This window comes from Alternaria rosae (assembly GCF_020736505.1).
Source record: "Alternaria rosae strain MPI-PUGE-AT-0040 chromosome Unknown BKA58scaffold_2, whole genome shotgun sequence".
NCBI classification, from domain to species: domain Eukaryota; kingdom Fungi; phylum Ascomycota; class Dothideomycetes; order Pleosporales; family Pleosporaceae; genus Alternaria; species Alternaria rosae.
In genome coordinates this window covers 1,176,377-1,194,609 of record NW_025763571.1, presented here as the reverse complement: position 1 = coordinate 1,194,609, position 18,233 = coordinate 1,176,377, and the positions used below count along the sequence as shown (strand labels likewise).

Below are 18,233 nucleotides of genomic sequence, written 5' to 3'. Positions count from 1 at the left end.
ATCACGCTAGGCTTCGTCAGCGTGGCGGTCGCGCGTCCCACCTGCAACAGCGACGTCATAGCGTGGTAATTGCGGAAGCTGCGGACAAGCTTTCCCACTATCCAAGCTGTGCGGTCATAACAAGGCGCCCCGGTCGGCTTTTGTAGTCTAATCTGAACTCCCGTTCTCTCTTCTATTCATCATTCGTCTATCCTTTGTACAGATCTCCAATCTCTGTTCCGCTTGCGATAGCATCCTGGGAAGTAGCACGCGACAACGTCCACACCAGTCAACCGGCGCCGACACTACGATAGCGACCAGACCGCACGCGAAGATAAGGTCATAAACGCGATTGAAGCGATTGGAATACAGTGATCACTCAAAATGGCCGGCAAATTGGACGCGATGAAGCCGCAGAGAAAGATTGAGCTCTTCTCAGGCTCGTACTTTGCGGCGTGTACGATGGGCGGTATTATCGCGTGCGGACCTACACACACTATGGTCACGCCGCTGGATTTGGTGAGTCGCATGCTTTCGCAAAGAGTGAATGATTGCCCGGGGACGTTACAGGCTGTCAATTGGGTTTTCATTTGCTAATTAATTTTTCCAGGTGAAATGCCGCCGTCAAGTCGATTCCAACCTCTACAAGTCCAACTCACAAGCCTGGAAAATGATTTACTCCAAAGAAGGTCTGCGGGGCGTATTCTTCGGCTGGACACCCACCTTTATCGGCTACTCCATGCAAGGTGCTGGAAAGTACGGGTTCTATGAGGTATTCAAATACCTCTACGGCGAAAAGCTGGCGCCCGGCGCACCGCAAACAGTCGTATACCTAGCTGCCTCCGCTTCCGCCGAGTTCCTCGCCGACATCGCGCTATGTCCTATGGAAGCAATCAAGGTCCGCATGCAGACTACCATGCCACCGTTCGCAAACACACTGAGAGAAGGCTGGTCGAAGGTGATCAAGGAGGAGGGTGTTGGTGGTCTGTACAAGGGCTTATACCCACTGTGGGCGCGTCAAATCCCGTACACCATGGTCAAGTTCGCTACATTCGAAGAGACGGTCAAGCAAATCTACGGCTTCTTGGGTAAGCCAAAGGAGTCATACGGAAGCTTGCAGCAAACCGGCGTGAGCTTTCTCGGTGGATACATCGCTGGTATAGGTTGTGCGGTCGTTTCGCATCCCGCAGGTACGTTGAAAATCATTGCGTAAGGACTCTAGAGTCGCGAAAATAAGCTAACATATACTAGACGTGATGGTCTCGAAGCTCAACAGCGACCGAAAGGCTGGCGAGGGCGCTGGTCAGGCTATCGGCAGGATATACGGCAAGATCGGTTTCGGTGGTCTTTGGAATGGACTACCTGTTCGTATATTCATGATTGGTACTTTAACTGCGTTCCAATGGCTCATCTACGATTCCTTCAAGGTCTACCTCGGCGTAAGTTGTTCACCTAGACACGTATAAGGACTCTGTGCTAATTGCCTTCTAGCTACCCACTACTGGTGGTCACTAAGGACGACGCAAAATAATTGTCACGCGTACAGTGTTTTGGGAGCACAACAGGAGCAAGTACTACCTAATGACGTTTAATTATCTTCATCAATTCCTACCCTGTGTAGAGAGCTATACAGGACATTGCTTTCGATGAGTATGTCAATGCATGACCGGCGTAATGTTGCTGCTGCCGCCGTGTATGGTTGCAGACATTGGACCAAAGAAGGTTTTTATTCTTTGTAGATCTCATGATAACAATTACTCAACACGTTGCTAGTAACGATTTAATGAGACAGCTTCAGGTACGTGACACGAAAGTAAATGAGTGTGGATGGAAGTGAAAGTATGAGGATGGGGAACTCAGAACTGTGGCCAATGATATTGATGGAACTACTCATACGTCGATTCAAGGTGTATAACTTTGTTAAAGACATGGGCTACTACTAACACATCACGCACGGAACAAGACAGATCAAAGGCAGGTTTTACAGTGTGAAACAGTACATTGGTACTACTACTAAAATATGTATAGAGATCCAGCAAACCAAAGTATGCCATCGTCATCATAGAAAGGAAAATCGTCCCGAGTATATCGCACTCAAATCATAGTTGCCTTCACTCAAAGCTGCAGGAGGCCGTTAGCGTATGTCATGGAAACTCAGCTACTACCCAATGATCTAGACTAGACTGACTTGATCGTGGGAGCAAAGTTGACATCAGGCAGCTCGACGAGCGGGCCATTGATCTCAGGAAGCTCGGTTTCGGGACTTACGTTGAAGTCGTTGCCGCTAGCGGCGGTGTTGCCGTTTCCTGCGCTGTTTCCGTTTCCGTTACCGTTACCGGCTTGGTTGTTGTTCTATAAGGTGTGATGTTAGTTGAAGGTCAAGATAGGAGGGTGTTGGAGAGAGACTTACGCCATTGCCTTGGCCGTTGTTGTTGCCGTTGTTGAGGAGCGAGTTTCCGCTGCCGGCAGTGGCGCCAGTGACAGAGCCAGCAGTGGTGGTGAGGCCACCGACAAGACCGCTGACGGTGCCAGTAACGCTGTCGAGCTTGAGCTGACGCTTCAGAACATCTCCAGTGAGGCCTCCAGTGGCGCCAGTGGCAACACCAGTTACAGGCTGGAGGGTACCGGTGACAGGCTTGAGAGCACCAGTGACAGGCTGAAGCTGACCAGTGACGGGCTTGAGAGTACCAGTAACGGAGCCGGTGGAGCCAGTAACACCGCCAACGAGGCCGTTGACAGTGCCAGTGACACCGCCAAGGTTCAACTGACGCTTCAGGAGGTCTCCAGTGAGGCCTCCGGTGGCGCCTGTAACGGGCTTGAGAGCGCCAGTGACGGGCTGGAGCTGACCAGTGACGGGCTTGAGAGCACCAGTAACGGAGCCAGTGGTGCCAGTAACACCGCCAACGAGGCCGCCGACAGTGCCAGTGGCACCGCCAAGGTTCAATTGACGCTTCAAGAGATCTCCAGTGAGGCCTCCAGCGGCGCCAGCGACGGGCTTGACAGCGTCAGTGACTGGTGCGGTGGCGTCGGTGACTGGCTTGACAGTGCCAGTAGCAGTGTTGCCAGTACCCTGAAGGGCGCCGGTAACTTGGCCGAGGAGAGAGAGGAGCTCGGTCTGGCTCAACTTGGTGAGGTCAAGGTTGTCGGTGACACCACGGCCAACGAGGCCGTTGACAACGGGAACATTGCTGGTAAGGGAGTCGGTGGTAGGGCCAACAGTGACACCGTTGAGGAGACCACCCTTGCCGTCAGTGACGCCACTGAGGATGGTTCCAGCAACCGGGAGGCCGCTGACGCCGTCAAGAACAGCACGCTTTCCGTTGTTCAGGATGCTGCTGCCGAGGGGCTTGAGGTTGAAGCTGTTGCCGCTGGCAGCAGAGTTACCGGTACCGGCCTCGTTGTTGTTGCCGTTGCCATTGCCAGCAGTGTTTCCGTTGCCGTTGTTCTGGCCATTGCTGTTGCCGTTACCCTGGATGAGGTTGTCGCTGCCAGCGCTGGGGTTGGTGACAGAGCCCAGGGTGCTAGTGACGGAACCAAGAAGGTTAGAGACGCCAGCAACCTGAGGAGTAGGGGCTGCGAGGACCGAGGTGGAGAGAGCAATGATGCTGACGGCGATGGAGGAACGCATGTTGGCGGTTGGGTTTTTGTTTTGGTGGGTTGGTGGATATTAAGAGGGATAAGTATTAGAAGTCTAAAGCGAATGGAGCGATTGGCAAAGAACTGAAGAGACTGTGGTGGATGAGCTGGATGATGATTGTGGGTGGACTGCAGTGTGGTTTATATGCCCTCACAACACCCAGGTACCTTCTCATACATCGAGTCAGCACGTCTAGTCAATCGATTCTCTCCTGTACGCTCGAGCCCAAGACCAGCCGCAATCGTCACCAGGGTGGAGAGAGCCTACACCAAGCCACACCATGGTGAGAAGACTAGGGCTACAGCTTGTCTAGTCGCGATGCACGCATTGGCGATCTTCATACAAGCAGTGGCCGATACTGCCGTTTCCATCGTGCACGTAGACGGCTCTGAAAGCTTGTTGGCCTAGCTGGGGAGTAAGATTTGATCCTCTGGGGTACGGCCCACGCATGCTAGAGCATAGGAAGATTAGAGCCTCATTCTTAGCGCATATCTCGAGGCAGATCCCGGCCGTCAAGCTTCCGGAACACCACTCATGGGCTTGGATAAGTCAGTTTGCGCCACAGATGTCAAAGACACGTCTTAATTCTGGTGGGGGACTCGAAATTGGGGCGAAAATCTTCAGTCAGCGAGATACTGCGAAAGTTGGCGGTGGTTATGCTCAGATTACCGTCTGACTAGAGACTTGTCTCGTTCTGCTGGCCAACTGCGAGGTGGTGAGGCTCACGATGCATCTGTCTTGCCTTGTCCGAATCTTCTGTGACCCCAGGCTTGCGTTGTATGGCTGACTCCCCTGACGATCTGCACCTTCCATGACTTACATTCCAAGACGTCGATCTTGCGTTTTCGGAACTTATGGTTCAGCGTCATCGGCAAGTTCTGTCTAGCGCGTCTAGGAGTGCCTAACTCGGACGCGATGATCGACGCTGCTAACGGAACGAGGGAGATCCGCTCCACTCTTGATAGTCGCTCGAGCTGCAACGGCAGGTATCTCGATGGCGGGCAATACAGCTCGCCGATATCCCACTTTGCAGCTTTCCGGTCATCGATGCGAGCGCATTCTCATGTCATACAGTTCTTGCCGCTTTGCGCCGGTCTCCAGTGTCTCCGTCGCTGATCGTCAGCTTGCCAAGCTCCACCAGCGCAGGTACCTTACGGTCCAACATGAACACCTGATCATCAACAAACACTCCAAAACACCGGGTCAGGGGAGAAATGAGCTATCCTGCGCGGATTCCATGCTCCTGGGAGCTGCGCAACCAGGTCACACTGCTCGCCCTGCATTACCTTTCCTTAGGCTTTTCCTTGGGTCGTTGCGACCCCTTAACAAATCATTAAAGTTGCGGAGTTTGCCATGATGAAGCTGAGGCTGCAGGTGTAGGTGTGTGATGAAACAATCCACGCGTGGTTCTCGACGCAGGGCGGTCAATGCGTTCACGTGCCCATCTCTCCGCACCTTCCTCCGAAATTCTTGACACTCACCGGCATGAGAAAGAGAAACTCAATCTAGACAGAAAAACATGGCAAGGAATGGATCAGGGATTCAACTTGCGGCAACTTTACGGGAGATGATCCCGCATACTCTATTGCTTTTCGTATCGGAACTTTATGCCGTACTTGTCTTTGCTTTTCATCACTCATCAGGAACCAAATGTACCAGGATGTCAACAGCCTTGTCAAACTCAGATAACAACTCATTCTACAACCCCTTGTCTTTAGATGACCTTCCCGTCTCCCTCACTTGTTCCATATCTTCTTTATGTTTTGACACACCACAAACTTCTTGACCACTTTGCACATCAATCGTCCTCTCATGGCATCCAAGCTCGTGTAGAGAAAGTTCACATCTATTGCTTTTCGATGCTGTCCTAGATTCAGCCCCGCCAATACCGCGCGCCCAGCTTTTACTGCGCTCCCTGCTCAGTAAGACCTGGCATTATGAACTGATCAAGGAGACGCTGCACCTCTTGCTGCTTACCAGATAACCCTACTACTCAGAACATTCCAGCACGCATTACCATGTTGCCATACCGTAGAGATGACGAAGTTTGCAATGCAGCGGCTTTTACGAACCTAAGCATACGTTGCGTAGGCTGAAGTTCGACGAGACACAAAACTTTTCGAGCATGCTGACACTGCGATTTCGTTACCGGTATTGATGCATAGCCAAGGAGTTCTAATGCCGCGCTGAGATTGATGTGGATGCTCGAGATAAAACAGCTGGTTTGGAATGCTAGAGCGTTTGAGTTTCTCGATCGCTTGTTTGATATCAGATGCACCGAGCTGTTGCCGCTGGAAATTTTGGAGCAATGTTGAAGGGCATAGTGAGGTCGAAAAAGTTCTTCGTGCCTGCAGACTGGAGTATCTACAGAGGGTTCGGGACAGACGTGGACAAAGCCATGTGGGATGCTGCTGGGGATTCGAAGAGCATGCTCTGGGCTATGACGAAGGAGTCGCTTGAAAGAGCGTTGTCAGAATTTGGAATACAGAGCGCTGATCAGGAGGTCGTGTTGCCGACGGAAGATCAGGCTCGAGACATTGTGGTGATGGCAGCTTGGATGAAGCAGGATGAATAAGGAGGATGCTGAAGATCAAATGGCTATATCGATAACATTGTGTCGAATATACAAATATCGCATGCCCGAACTCCGGATGTGACTTTTACCCCAGCTATAGCCATGAGAATATACATACAGATGCGAACGTGAGAGACATTTCAACATGAACATTACTCAGAGTCGGTAACGCAGCCTTGGCTAGCGTCCTTGACAAATCGTGCGTACTTGAAAAGCGTACCCTTCTGGTACTTCAAAGCGGGCGCGGTCCACTTTTTCCGCCTCTCTGATAGTTCTTGCTCGCTAACGCCGATGTTCAGCTCGTTGGACTCGGAGTCAATGGTGATCTCATCGCCATCCTGAACCAAGCCAATAGGGCCACCCTCCTGCGCCTCAGGCACAATGTGACCGATCAAGAAGCCGTGGCTACCGCCACTGAAGCGACCGTCTGTGATAAGTGCAACATCCTTGCCGAGACCAGCGCCCATGATGGCGGAGCTGGGCTTCAACATCTCGGGCATACCGGGGCCGCCCTTGGGACCTTCGTAACGGATGACAACGACGGTCTTCTCGCCCTTCTTAATCTCACCACGCTCGAGAGCAGTGATGAAGTCGTCCTCAGCATTGTAGCACTTGGCCTTGCCGGTAAATTGGGTACCCTCCTTACCAGTGATCTTGCCTACGCAGCCTCCAGGTGCAAGCGATCCTCTCAGAATTTGCAAGTGACCAGTGGACTTCAGAGGCTCGCTGAGCGGTCGGATGATCTTCTGCTCGGCGGGGAAATCCCTGACGTTCTCCAAGTTCTCCTTGAGTGTCTTACCAGTCACAGTCATCTGGCTACCATCAAGAAGACCTTCCCTAAGCAGGAACTTGAGAAGCGACGGGGTGCCACCGATATCGTGAACGTCGGCCATGACGTACTTTCCGGAAGGCTTCAAATCCGCCAACAATGGAATGCGGTCGCTTACGCTCTGGAAATCGTCAATGGTAAGCTTGAGACCAACAGAGTCGGCGATCGCGATCAAGTGAAGAACAGCGTTGGTCGAGCCTCCAGTGATGCTGATGACGACCATGGCGTTCTCAAATGCTTGGCGGGTGAGGATGTCGCTCGGACGGATGTCCTCCTTGAGCAAATTCTTGATGGCACCACCCGCCGCCAGACACTCCAGCATCTTCGCCTTGGAGTTCGCCGGGTTCGACGAAGAGCCAGGTAGCGACATGCCCATTGTCTCGATTGCCGTAGCCATTGTATTTGCTGTGTACATTCCTCCGCAAGCACCCTGCCCGTTGCAAGCGTGCCTGATGATGTCGAATCGCTGGTCTTCGGTAATTTCGCCCGTGATGAACTGGCCGTATGCTTGGAAAGCGGAAACGATGTCGATCTGCTGGTTCTCGAGGGTCTTTGCGCAGCCGGGCTGGATAGTACCGCCGTAAACCATGAGGGAAGGCCTGTTCACACGTCCCATAGCCATGATGACACCGGGCATGTTCTTGTCGCAGCCGGGGATGGAGATGTTCGCATCGTACCACTGGCCGCCCATGACTGTCTCGATTGAGTCTGCGATGATCTCACGCGACTGCAGCGAGTAGCGCATGCCCTTTGTGCCCATAGAGATGCCGTCACTAACACCGATGGTGTTGAACTGCATGCCCAGCAGTCCTGCCCTCTCGACGCCCTCCTTGACCTTGTGGTTCAGGTCCATCAGGTGCATGTTGCACGGGTTGCCCGAGTACCAGACGGACGAGATGCCGACCTGGGCCTTGTTCATGTCCGTTTCGCTCATGCCGGTGGCGTACAGCATAGCCTGCGAGGCGCCCTGCGACTTGGGCTGGGTGATGTGCTTGCTGACCGAATTGAGCTCATTGTCGGCTTTGGCGGTGCGGATGGCGGAGCTGGAAAGCGCACGTCTGCAAGCAATTAGACTGGCGAGTCCGACGTGTGGTGAACTTGGGGACATACGCTGCGTGCCATTGCGGCCGCGGGGAGCACCTTGCGCGCGCGAGAGCACCTCCAAAACGTGCGAGAGACATGGTGGCGGGCTGACTGCTCCTCTCGTGGCGGCCTGCTGTTCCTGATAATTTATCGATGCGAGCTCGGAGGCCGCGGGGACGGACGCTTCTCCGACTCCAGGGCGTTGCATCATCTTACTTCTCATTGGTCGCTATCTTCCCCCCCGCACCATTGACCATCTCATCTCCTACACCATTGTGTGTCACATCAATGATTCCGTTTAGGCCTTCTTGGCTCCCAGCCTTGCAAGGCGAGACGACCATTTCCGATTCAGTCGATCGCAGCGTCTACCTGAACTGACAGTCGAAAGTGCATTCATGTCAGCGTACGATAATTCATCTACGCCTACCCATTCACTCGTTAGAAATCTGGAATCTATTTGATCGTGTATATGTGTAGAGGCACGATCTCCCGTGTGAATAATGGCGAACCCGTATTGTTCAACGATGTCCTATTGTCACAGTCTGTAGCCCATCACCTCACATCATGGATATTCAATTCTCAGTCGTACTTACTACGTGGATTTACACTGTCGCTTTCCTCCTCTGTTCCTATGCAATATACTGTCCAACTCCGCTTTAATCAAGACTCGCGTCACGAAATGAAACTTTTCCTTATTTACTGTCTTTGGTTTTCCTACCTCGCGCAGGCCGCAAATAAAATCCATACAGGCTTCAACTACGGTACTTTCTGGGGTGTGGAAGAAAATGTCAAGCAGAAAGCAGACTTCCTCGATGGCTTCAACCTCGCCCGAAATCTGACTACCGACATGCCCTTCGATAGTGCCCGCCTGTTTACTTGCAGAGCAGCGAAAACCCTCGACGAGCCGACTGAAGCTTTCGATGCCGCTGTTGTCTCCAGAACCAACCTGCTACTGGGTTTCTGGATAACGCCAGCGCAGAAGGGCGGTTCACCTGATGAAAACGTCAAAAACGAGATGGTCGCACTCGAGAAAGGGTTCAAGAAGCACGGTCAAGCTCTTTCCGACCTTGTTATTGGACTCTCCATAGGCAACGAGGATGTATACCGTGCCGAGGCAACTGAAGAAATTGGTCTTACCGCAGCGGTCGTTGGGCAGACCATAACCCAGGTGAAGAACAGCATCGCTTCATCGTCGTTCGCCCAGTACATGAAGGACAAACCGATTGGCCACGTCGATACCGCGCAGTATGCCGTAGTGGATAATGCAGACTTCATCGGCATGACTGCATATCCATACTGGAACAAAGACAGCATCGGGACAGCAAGTACAAGCTTTCAAGGCTCTCTCGAGGGAGTCAAGCAGCGCGCAGGCAACAGACCGGTTTGGATCGCGGAAATGGGCTGGCCTTTTACCGACTCCGAGCAACATGGCGCTGCCGTTGCCGGTATAGACGAACTCCAGAAGTTTTGGAGTGAGGTTGGCTGTGCTGTGTTTGGGAAGTACACTACTTTCTGGTTCGAGTTACTCAGAGATACTACATCGGATCAAAAGGCCGATTGGAGTATCATTGATCCAAGCTCTCGGCAGTCAAGAATCAAGAATATGAGCTGCGGAAACCCTCAGCCCAAGCCACCCGCTGAAGCTCCAGCTATTTCAGGAGTACCATCTAAGTCTATTGCATCAACACCCCCGGAGACACCCAGCTCTGGGTCGCCAATCATCCCGAGTGCCACGCTTATATCATCACCTTCTGTATCGTCGATAATCGAATCAAACACAGTACATATAACGGTGACTAGCACGACTTCTATAACTCCGCAGCCTATCACACCTTCGGTAGTAGCTTCCAGCGGGCCATCTCTCGTGACTGTAATAGTTACCTTGACGAGCATCACCACAGTAACAGCACAGCCTTCAATGACTACAATAGCGAATGTGAGCCGATCAACATCCCAAAATGATGTCGTCGGCTTACTCAGTATGTCTTAATCCAATAATCCAACGCAAGTCTTACCAAAGCTAAAGTTTCCTAGCACAAGACCAGCCAGCAACAGGCCCCAGAACCGTCACCGTGAAGACCACAGCAACAACTGTCGTCTTTGCCAAAACCACAGTGATCCCTCCTCCGAATAACGTACCCGCCGAGGTCAACTGGTGCGTCACAGTCGCTGACATAAACCGAAATGGAACACCTGTACCCGTCGCAGGTGGACCTGCAGGGTCAGGCGGAGAATGCGTTTCCCCTCCAACTTTCCAAGGATATCCGTACGCAGCAGGGGGAAAAGCGAAACCTTCAGTGATACCCAGTGGGACAGACTGGTGCGTTATTATGGCTGATATCGATAATGACGGTCGTCCTGTACCTGTTGATGCCGGGCCAGCTGGAGCAGATGGCGAGTGTACTGTTCCGCCCATGTACAGTGGACTGCCCGCGACAGCTACGTTGATTGGCGGTTCCAAGCCATCTGAGGCGGCGAAGGGGTTTCTAGTGCCCACTTCTCTGACAGTTAATTTCTCCTTGCTCTCAAGCATCAATGTACCAGCCACTTCTGTTACTCCATCACCCAGTAAGTTACTTAAGCAGAGTGACTTCCTGACTCTTTCTGACGAAATGCATAGCTTCAGCAGTAAAACCAGAATGCGAACGCCGCCAGCGTCGATCTGTATCACTATCCACAACAGATACCTCGACATTGATCTCAGTGTCTTCTACGGTAACAGTATCAGCATCGCTTCTGCCGACTCCTACCCATTCCGTCACTTCAGTCATCCTACCGTCAGGCCCATCAGGCGCAACTCTTGCAGAGTTTAATTGGCCTACGCCGGCGGCTGGCGTAGAAGCCAGGGTGGGCATTGAAAGTAGAGATATGGTGTTACTTACGCGACGTGGCTGGAACGCCTTTTGGGGGAGAGTCGGTTCTTGGCTCAAGAAGACTGGAAACAAGATTAAGAATGTATTTCACTAGCAATGTCGTTTTTCTTTATCATATATCGCGGAAGATTGTTCAATGCTGTTGTAATAATTGTGCAGGATTCCAGATAATGTACTATGTACTTATACCATGTCTTGACAAGCTACGAATACAATAGTAATACGTCAATTGGGCTGCTCACCAGTTCTTGGTACATGGCGCACATTAATACACAATTGTATGAATTTAATGAAATCGCGTGACTTCCGAACGATGCCGACGTTCTTGTTGTATGCTGATTCAATCATACTAGCCGCATTGTTCTTTCCCACCAAATATCTCTCCCAGGCTCCCGAAACGGATGTGTGCATTTCCGATCACCTCTTTAACACCGTTTACAGAATGCTCTATAAAATCCTAGATAAGGTTCTCATATCGGAAAAGTCCCAAACAATCCGAGGGCTAATCAAATGAAGGTAAAGAGCCTCCATACAAGCAAGCAGAGCTGTCAGGGGAGCGAGATGGGCGGCAAACAAAACATGGGAAGTCGCATCACGATTGCCCTTGCCGATCGCCTTCTGGAAAACCCTTGAGTGTCTTAGGAGGGTGCAGCTCGCAATCACAAGTGAAGGGAAAAAAATGACTCTCGGCGTAGAAAGCCATTCGTCAACCGTCGTATTGACGGCAGGTTTGTTTGTTTGTTCATTCATGTGATATCTCATCTCTCGTGCCAGCTAACATAAGTTTTCCGTAACCGTAAAGAACTCGAAATAGTCCACCATATTACACCTGACAGACTCCGAATTCGCACTTTTGCGGATAACCCGATAACCTAAAACGACTAAGATGCTGAAGACGCTTGCCCATATCTTTCTATCAAGGTAAATGGTAGATGTCGATAGGCCAGAAACTTCAATACACAAATCCACAGCGCAATGCAATGTGTGACGCGACCTGCTGAGGATGACGCACGTCTAAGCAGCAGCCGCTACCTAGGCGGCGGGAGTGGAAGTGGCATCGGGGGTAGAGGTGGCGGGAGGGTTCTCGACCACCTTGTCGGTCTCGTTGGTGGCACCGGTCTCGGTAAGGGGAGCCTCGCCATCGGCGGCCGCGTCGGGAGCGTCGTCTTCCTTACCGGGGGAGTCGATCGCGACCTTAACTGCGATCTCACGACCCTCGATCTCCTTGCCGTTCATCTCAGAGCAAGCCTTTTGCTGGAGCTCCTCAGAGCCGAGGGTAACGAAACCGAAACCACGGCCCTTGCGGGGCTCACCGCGGGCCTGGAGCTTCTTGACCATGAAGCGGGGGATGGGGCGGAGGGCGATCTTGGCCTGGGTGGGGGAGTAATCCTTGAAGATCTCAAGTAGCTGATTCACCAGTTAGCATGGGCTCTGAAAAGGGAATGTGCAAACTCACCCTGTCTTCTTTCAGGTCGTACGGCAGGTTCGCAACCATGACCTTGGTCTTGGAGGGAACACCGTCCTCGGGAGGACCGCGCTGCTTGCGTTCACGGGGCCCCTGGGGAGCAGACTTGTCGGTGCCCTTCTTTGCGGTAAGCGCTTCGTTCGTAGTTTCGGTCAGGGGAGCAACTTGGCCGGGTACATTTGTAGGGGTGGAATCGGCAGGAGCCTCGTTGGAGAGCTCGACCTGCTCGGCACCTTCAGCATCGGCCTGTTGCAGAACTTGATTAGCTTGTGAAGACAGGCGTTGGGGTGCGGAGGTACTTACCGCACGTCCGCCACGTCCAGCACGACCACCACGGCCACGGCCGCGACCACGTCCACGGGTGGAGGTACGGCGGCGGGCCTCGCCAGTGTTGCCCTCGGCTCCGCTGCCGGCGCCCTCGGCGTGGGCCTCGGGAGTGCGGGCGAGCTGGATGGAGACCTTGCGGTCGAGGATGGCCTTGCCGTTGAGCTCGGCGATGGCACGCTCAGCCTCGGACGGGGTCGAGAGGGCAACGAAGGCGTAGCCGACGGGGCGCGAGGTGCGTGGGTTGGTGGGGATGGTCGTGGACTCGCTGCACCACATGTTAGCTTGGACGTGTTGCGTCATGCGGAGAAACAGGGTCCACCTACACCAGGTAGTCCTTGAAGAATTCCTTCAACTCCCCCTCGGTGGTCGCGTATGCGAGGTTTCCAATGTAAAGTCGCCTGCCCTCGGCGGCGCTCGCACGCACAGCCTCGTCCTCGGCTGCGGTGGGCTGTTGAGCGCCAGTGCTCTCCGTGGCGGTGGGAGCGTTGTTGTCGGTGAGGGAGGAAGTGGCCATCTGGGCGGTGACACTGTCGACAGGTGCGGACATGATTGCTAAAGTTTGGGTGGTTGACGAACACGAGTGGTAGACCGAGCGTGTAAGAGGTTGACGAAACTTAAGTCCTAGTAGACCGGTAAAGGTAACCTTGAACAGTAGTGGGTGGTTGCGAGGGTGATGGGATTGCCGAACCGCCTGCTGGTGGAACTGTTGACGAGGGGGGTGTGGAGTGGGTAGCTACGAGCCCGGGGAAGGTTGAGAGAGGATTGGGTTGATGGGGTGCGTTGTTGGTCTCTGTTGTTGACTTGATGGGGGAGAGAGGGAGCAGGCCTCGACCAGGCAGATTATTTTGAAGAGCGCAGCCATGGGGCTTGGCCGCATCCGGTAACGGAAGCGGCCCCTGCGCACACTCAAGGGCCCACTTGCCTGAGAGCAGCGGCCAGGCGTGCATGGATAGGGGAAACGGCGACTAGGCGGCCGCTGAGAGCATGGACTGGGTTCGCCGCAGCACAAGCAACGAGCGACAGTCAAACTATCTTACCCATCGTACACATGTGCATGCTCGGGTGCGACTGCACGCGATGCGCATCTGCTGCTTAGATAAGCGCGACGCCACAGCTCGTCCTAGCGCCACAGTAGACCGCGAACTTGGCTTGCATGGCGCTCCAGCTTCACCTCCGCCCCACCGCCCACTGCCGCTAGAAGCATGAAAAAGACCCGCCTGCCGTTGACGTGTCCGCTAGTGCACCGCTTCTTCATGCACTGGATCCGGGGGCCCTGCCATTCAATTTTCCCATTCCTCGAGGCCTGTCCAGGCTAGTCTGTCTCACCGCAATCCGATTGCTGATTTACCGCCATGGCAAGTGCACTGCAAGCGCGTCGCGCACTGGTCGTCTACGGATCGGAAACAGGGAACGCGCAGGATGTGGCTGAGGAGATGGGAAGGGTCGCTGAGCGATTGAGATTCCACACGGAAGTCGCTGAGCTCAACGCCATCACTCTTGTATGTCAGTGGCGGTGTCGCGTGCAAGGAACCATGGTTGACTGTCGGTAGAGACAACTGCTGCAACACGATGTCGTTCTCATCGCCATTTCCACTACGGGCCAGGGTGACCTCCCACCCAATAGCCAGAAGTTTTGGAAAGCCATCCGAAGTGCTCGGCTGCGACCAGGGTGCTTGCAACAGATGAAATTCGCATCCTTTGGTCTTGGTGATACGTCCTATCCAAAGTACAACTGGGCGCATCGCAAGCTCTACAATCGGCTCGTCCAGCTAGGAGCCCAGCCAGTCTGCGATCGCGGAGAGTCGGACGAGCAACATCCAGAGGGGTATGTCAATACGATTATCGCGTCTGCAGATTTCTTTTTCCATCTCCTGATGCATCGTCTCATGTTGCTTGTCAAACTTCATATGCAGCAAGACTCGTGCCATCATTGCAATTACTGGTGCATATCTGACTCTTCCAAAGTATCGACGGATCTTTCCTACCATGGTCAACGAAACTGCGCCAAAATCTCCTCGACTCTTACCCTCTCGCTGATGGTGTCGAGCCGATACCGGACGATGTTCTACTAGACCCGAAATGGTTGCTTGCGCCTGCCATCGATGATACAACGTCTTCATCGAACACCAACACTGTACCTGTATTGAATGGCGATGCGACGGATGTTCCCCCATCAGATCTCCTGAATATTGGTGGCGGACTGACTGCGAAGATTACAAGCAATGAGAGAGTCACTCCAACAAATCATTGGCAGGATGTCCGGCATATCAAGTTCGAGATACCAGAGACACATCCTTACGCTCCAGGCGATGTGCTCACAGTATACCCCAAGAACTTTCCATCAGATGTATCACAGTTCATTGAGTGTATGGGCTGGACTTCCGAGGCTGATGTACCCCTTCGCTTCGTGCCTTCGTCGCCTGCAACGCCCCCAGACACCACCTTGCCAATTCGAAATCTGGAGCCAGGTAGTAAAATGACCCTACGACAGCTGTTGACTAACCACCTCGACATCATTGCCATACCACGAAGGTCGTTTTTCGCCCAGCTCGCGCACTACACAAACGACGAGTTTCACAAGGCAAGATTACTGGAGTTTACCGACCCGCAGTATCTTGACGAACTCTACGACTACACTACACGCCCGCGCCGCAGTATATTAGAGGTCTTGCAGGAGTTTGAGTCTGTCAAAATTCCCTGGCAGCGCGTATGTAGTATCATCCCTACGTTACGTGGTCGACAGTTCAGCATCGCAAGCGCAATGAACCCTGACGCAGAGACGGAGAATAGCACAAAGATTGAGCTCTTGATTGCGATTGTAAAGTACAAGACCGTCATTAAAAGAATTAGGCAGGGTGTTGCTACACGATATATCGCTTCACTCACGCCAGGTCATGAGATCACAGTCACCCTTTCGCGAGGCGGGCTGGGTGTAAGAAGAGAGGAACTCGATAGACCGGTCGTCATGATTGGACCAGGCACAGGTGTAGCTCCAATGCGTTCCCTGATTTACCAACGTATACTATGGCGCAAGGAGCAGAAGAAGCTTCAAAACGGCCACGCGCAGCAAAATGATGGAAGCATAAAGGATCTTCTCTTCTTCGGCTGTCGCAACGCCGAATCGGATTACTTCTTCAAGGAGGAGTGGGCTCAGCTGCAATCCTCTGGTGTGCCTCTAGAGACTTTCGTGGCGTTCTCTCGAGACCAGGTAAGTTTCCAGCTCCACTCTTTTTGAGTCTACGCTAACGAAATGAAAGCGTCAAAAAGTTTACGTCCAAGATCTCATTCGGCAGCAATCCTCCCTCGTTTTCTCTCACCTTTTCCACGAATCCGGTATCCTATACATCTGCGGGTCATCGGGCAAGATGCCCCAAGCGGTGCGCGAAGCGCTCATCGAAGCTTTCCAAGAACATGGGAGTATGGAAAGGAAGGGCGCAGAGGATTATCTAGTGAGTATGGAAAAGAGTGGCAGGTATCGCCAAGAGACGTGGTAGAAATTTAAATGGCGTTGTACATGTATCTTCGATCTCCTACTCTCCGCTTAGTCTACCACTCAATCTATGGCCCGTATCTCGACTATGTCAAGTGTGGATCTTATTCTACTAGATCCTCTGAGCATACTGGCGTGATTGGAAGCATCCCTAGTTGACGCGTTATTGACGATGCAGCAAATTACATCTTCGGGCATGGTAGGCTTCTACGGGGCGAACGCTTACGGTGCTACGAGCACTATACGTGGTGAAATTGCGACACACCGTTCGTACTATATGCCGGTAAGACATCGATATTATGGACATTGCGGTCACCGATCAGATCTGGACAAGTCGGCCTTGGCGGAAAAGAGATGTGAAGGCTTGACAGGAACATCGGCGAGCCTAGGCAAGGTACCTCGATGAATACATGTATTGAACTGATAATTCCCGCTCTATCACCTCTCTACTCATAGATATAGCAAAACGGCCCAGCAAGCGTACTGGAAGCCTCTCTGATCGTCATATTCGGAAAGCCCAAATAATCACCGAATGTCATAACATCATCCAACGTCGCATTCCTCGTTGGTGGGGCATTCAGAAAGGTAAGCGTTCCGGCAATAGTAAGCCGCCTATCTTTCAAGTTTTGGTTCTGCCAGATCCACCAAGTTCGGTCAATCTGGGCGTGGTGTTGCCAGAAGTATGGATCGGATGGGGAGTTGTAGAAGTCTGAGCCCGCGTCACCAGCGATGGTCTGGTGACCACCAAGGTGAACACGAAGTCTTCCAAGAGAAGGGTTTTGGAGCGTGTCTTGGAAAGCGGAGATGTTGGCGCTGGCTGTGATCAGTTCAGCAACATCAGCGTCGCTGGTTTCTGATGATGAGCGTGTATTGATGTCGCGTCTGATGCATCTAGGGTTGTAGCCTAGACCGTCAGGAGATGGGTTTGGCGGCACCGTGGTGTCGAGAGAGGATACCGGTCCGATGTTTGTCTTCCAGCTGGACTGCCGTCAGTATTCCGGACATGACAAAGGCATTTGGAGAATGACGACGCACTCTTTGAAGGGCCCTGAGGCAACACAACCACCTCCATTGCCGGGTGGAACTTCCACGAAGCATCGATTTGAGTTAGGCACACAGCTAGCATTACGACCGGGAACATACATCCCATTTCCAGAGATACTTGTGTCGCTTCCATCGAGGAGAGGGGATGCGGCGGGGTTATCAGCCCACAACGCCCAGTTGTAATATGGAAGATAGCCCTTGTATCCGCACTCTTCACGCAGAGTCTGCTCCCATGCCCACATAAAGTAGCGGTGCCACGACAAAAAGTTACCCTTGTCAATGTCAGTCATTCTGATGAGGCGTATTGGGGTTTGATGAAGAATACATTTCCATGCGTGTACTGTGTCAGCAGGATATGGGTGACCACAAAGTCATCGTAACGACTTATGGCTCCGGAGGCGACAGCAGCTGGAGTCCTGGCCTCCTTCTTTCCCATACAGTGAACGGCTTCAATGTAGTTCAGCTTTTCCGAACGCTTCAGCTTAGACCTGTGGGGTGTGAGTGAAATCCTTCTTGTGCTCCGCATGAACCTACCACTCACGGCGCCGAGCGGCTGTACTTGAGGTGCAGTTCCTGGTGTAGCTATCGGAATGGTTGGCCACATCAAGCCATAGTTGATCAAGCCCGTGTTTGGCTAACGCATCGGTTCGAGGAGCTTGTGCTACGGTGCTTCCAACCGAGAGCAGAAATGCAAATACGAATCTCATAGCGAGGTACAGGCTTGCGTGGAAATGAAGTCAGTGTGTTGCAGACGGTAATCGCGAGATGCCATAACTCTTTGTACTTACGATGCGGTTACACCAAGGCATGCGAGCCTGGCACAAGTGCACTTGTTCATGCAGGCGTCCGGTCGCGCATAAGTAGTGTAGAATATGCTCGCAGACGCAAGCTATCATTTCTAATATCGCATATCCATATTCTACCAGGATTG

The 18,233-nt window shown here is 52.7% G+C and overlaps 7 protein-coding genes across 7 annotated transcripts; 3 read left to right on the top strand and 4 right to left on the bottom strand.

Moving 5' to 3' along the window:
* Window positions 1-75: 75 nt before the first annotated feature.
* On the top strand, window positions 76-1,800 carry BKA58DRAFT_85653 (mitochondrial carrier domain-containing protein). Its single transcript, XM_046176051.1, has 4 exons — window positions 76-498; window positions 590-1,169; window positions 1,231-1,418; window positions 1,471-1,800. The coding sequence occupies exons 1-4, from the start codon at window positions 364-366 to the stop codon at window positions 1,492-1,494; spliced, it is 927 nt and encodes a 308-aa protein (XP_046028763.1). The 5' UTR covers window positions 76-363; the 3' UTR covers window positions 1,495-1,800.
* A 357-nt stretch (window positions 1,801-2,157) lies between these two features.
* BKA58DRAFT_398027 (uncharacterized protein) lies at window positions 2,158-3,607 on the bottom strand (the record flags this gene model as incomplete). Its single annotated transcript, XM_046171460.1, has 2 exons — window positions 2,158-2,331; window positions 2,390-3,607. 2 exons carry the CDS (start codon window positions 3,605-3,607, stop codon window positions 2,158-2,160), a joined length of 1,392 nt encoding a protein of 463 aa, XP_046028762.1.
* Window positions 3,608-6,212: 2,605 nt separating this feature from the next.
* BKA58DRAFT_376203 (dihydroxy-acid dehydratase) lies at window positions 6,213-8,268 on the bottom strand. The gene is made up of 2 exons (XM_046169500.1): window positions 8,131-8,268; window positions 6,213-8,078 (listed from the first exon to the last, which is right to left on the bottom strand). The coding sequence occupies exons 1-2, from the start codon at window positions 8,199-8,201 to the stop codon at window positions 6,344-6,346; spliced, it is 1,806 nt and encodes a 601-aa protein (XP_046028761.1). The 5' UTR covers window positions 8,202-8,268; the 3' UTR covers window positions 6,213-6,343.
* Window positions 8,269-8,351: 83 nt separating this feature from the next.
* BKA58DRAFT_465670 (glycoside hydrolase superfamily) lies at window positions 8,352-11,070 on the top strand (the record flags this gene model as incomplete). The annotated part of the gene is made up of 3 exons (XM_046174969.1): window positions 8,352-10,082; window positions 10,138-10,671; window positions 10,724-11,070. The coding sequence occupies exons 1-3, from the start codon at window positions 8,573-8,575 to the stop codon at window positions 11,068-11,070; spliced, it is 2,391 nt and encodes a 796-aa protein (XP_046028760.1). The 5' UTR covers window positions 8,352-8,572.
* Window positions 11,071-11,873: 803 nt separating this feature from the next.
* Window positions 11,874-13,494, bottom strand: BKA58DRAFT_85605 (uncharacterized protein). The gene is made up of 4 exons (XM_046176049.1): window positions 13,092-13,494; window positions 12,745-13,033; window positions 12,433-12,687; window positions 11,874-12,383 (listed from the first exon to the last, which is right to left on the bottom strand). The coding sequence occupies exons 1-4, from the start codon at window positions 13,313-13,315 to the stop codon at window positions 12,009-12,011; spliced, it is 1,143 nt and encodes a 380-aa protein (XP_046028759.1). The 5' UTR covers window positions 13,316-13,494; the 3' UTR covers window positions 11,874-12,008.
* Window positions 13,495-13,836: 342 nt separating this feature from the next.
* Window positions 13,837-16,377, top strand: BKA58DRAFT_376198 (uncharacterized protein). The gene is made up of 4 exons (XM_046169499.1): window positions 13,837-14,267; window positions 14,319-14,593; window positions 14,734-15,976; window positions 16,026-16,377. The coding sequence occupies exons 1-4, from the start codon at window positions 14,121-14,123 to the stop codon at window positions 16,260-16,262; spliced, it is 1,902 nt and encodes a 633-aa protein (XP_046028758.1). The 5' UTR covers window positions 13,837-14,120; the 3' UTR covers window positions 16,263-16,377.
* Window positions 16,378-16,704: 327 nt separating this feature from the next.
* Window positions 16,705-17,592, bottom strand: BKA58DRAFT_408633 (uncharacterized protein; the record flags this gene model as incomplete). Its single annotated transcript, XM_046172099.1, has 2 exons — window positions 16,705-17,236; window positions 17,294-17,592. The coding sequence occupies 2 exons, from the start codon at window positions 17,590-17,592 to the stop codon at window positions 16,705-16,707; spliced, it is 831 nt and encodes a 276-aa protein (XP_046028757.1).
* Between the last annotated feature and the right edge of the window lie 641 nt (window positions 17,593-18,233).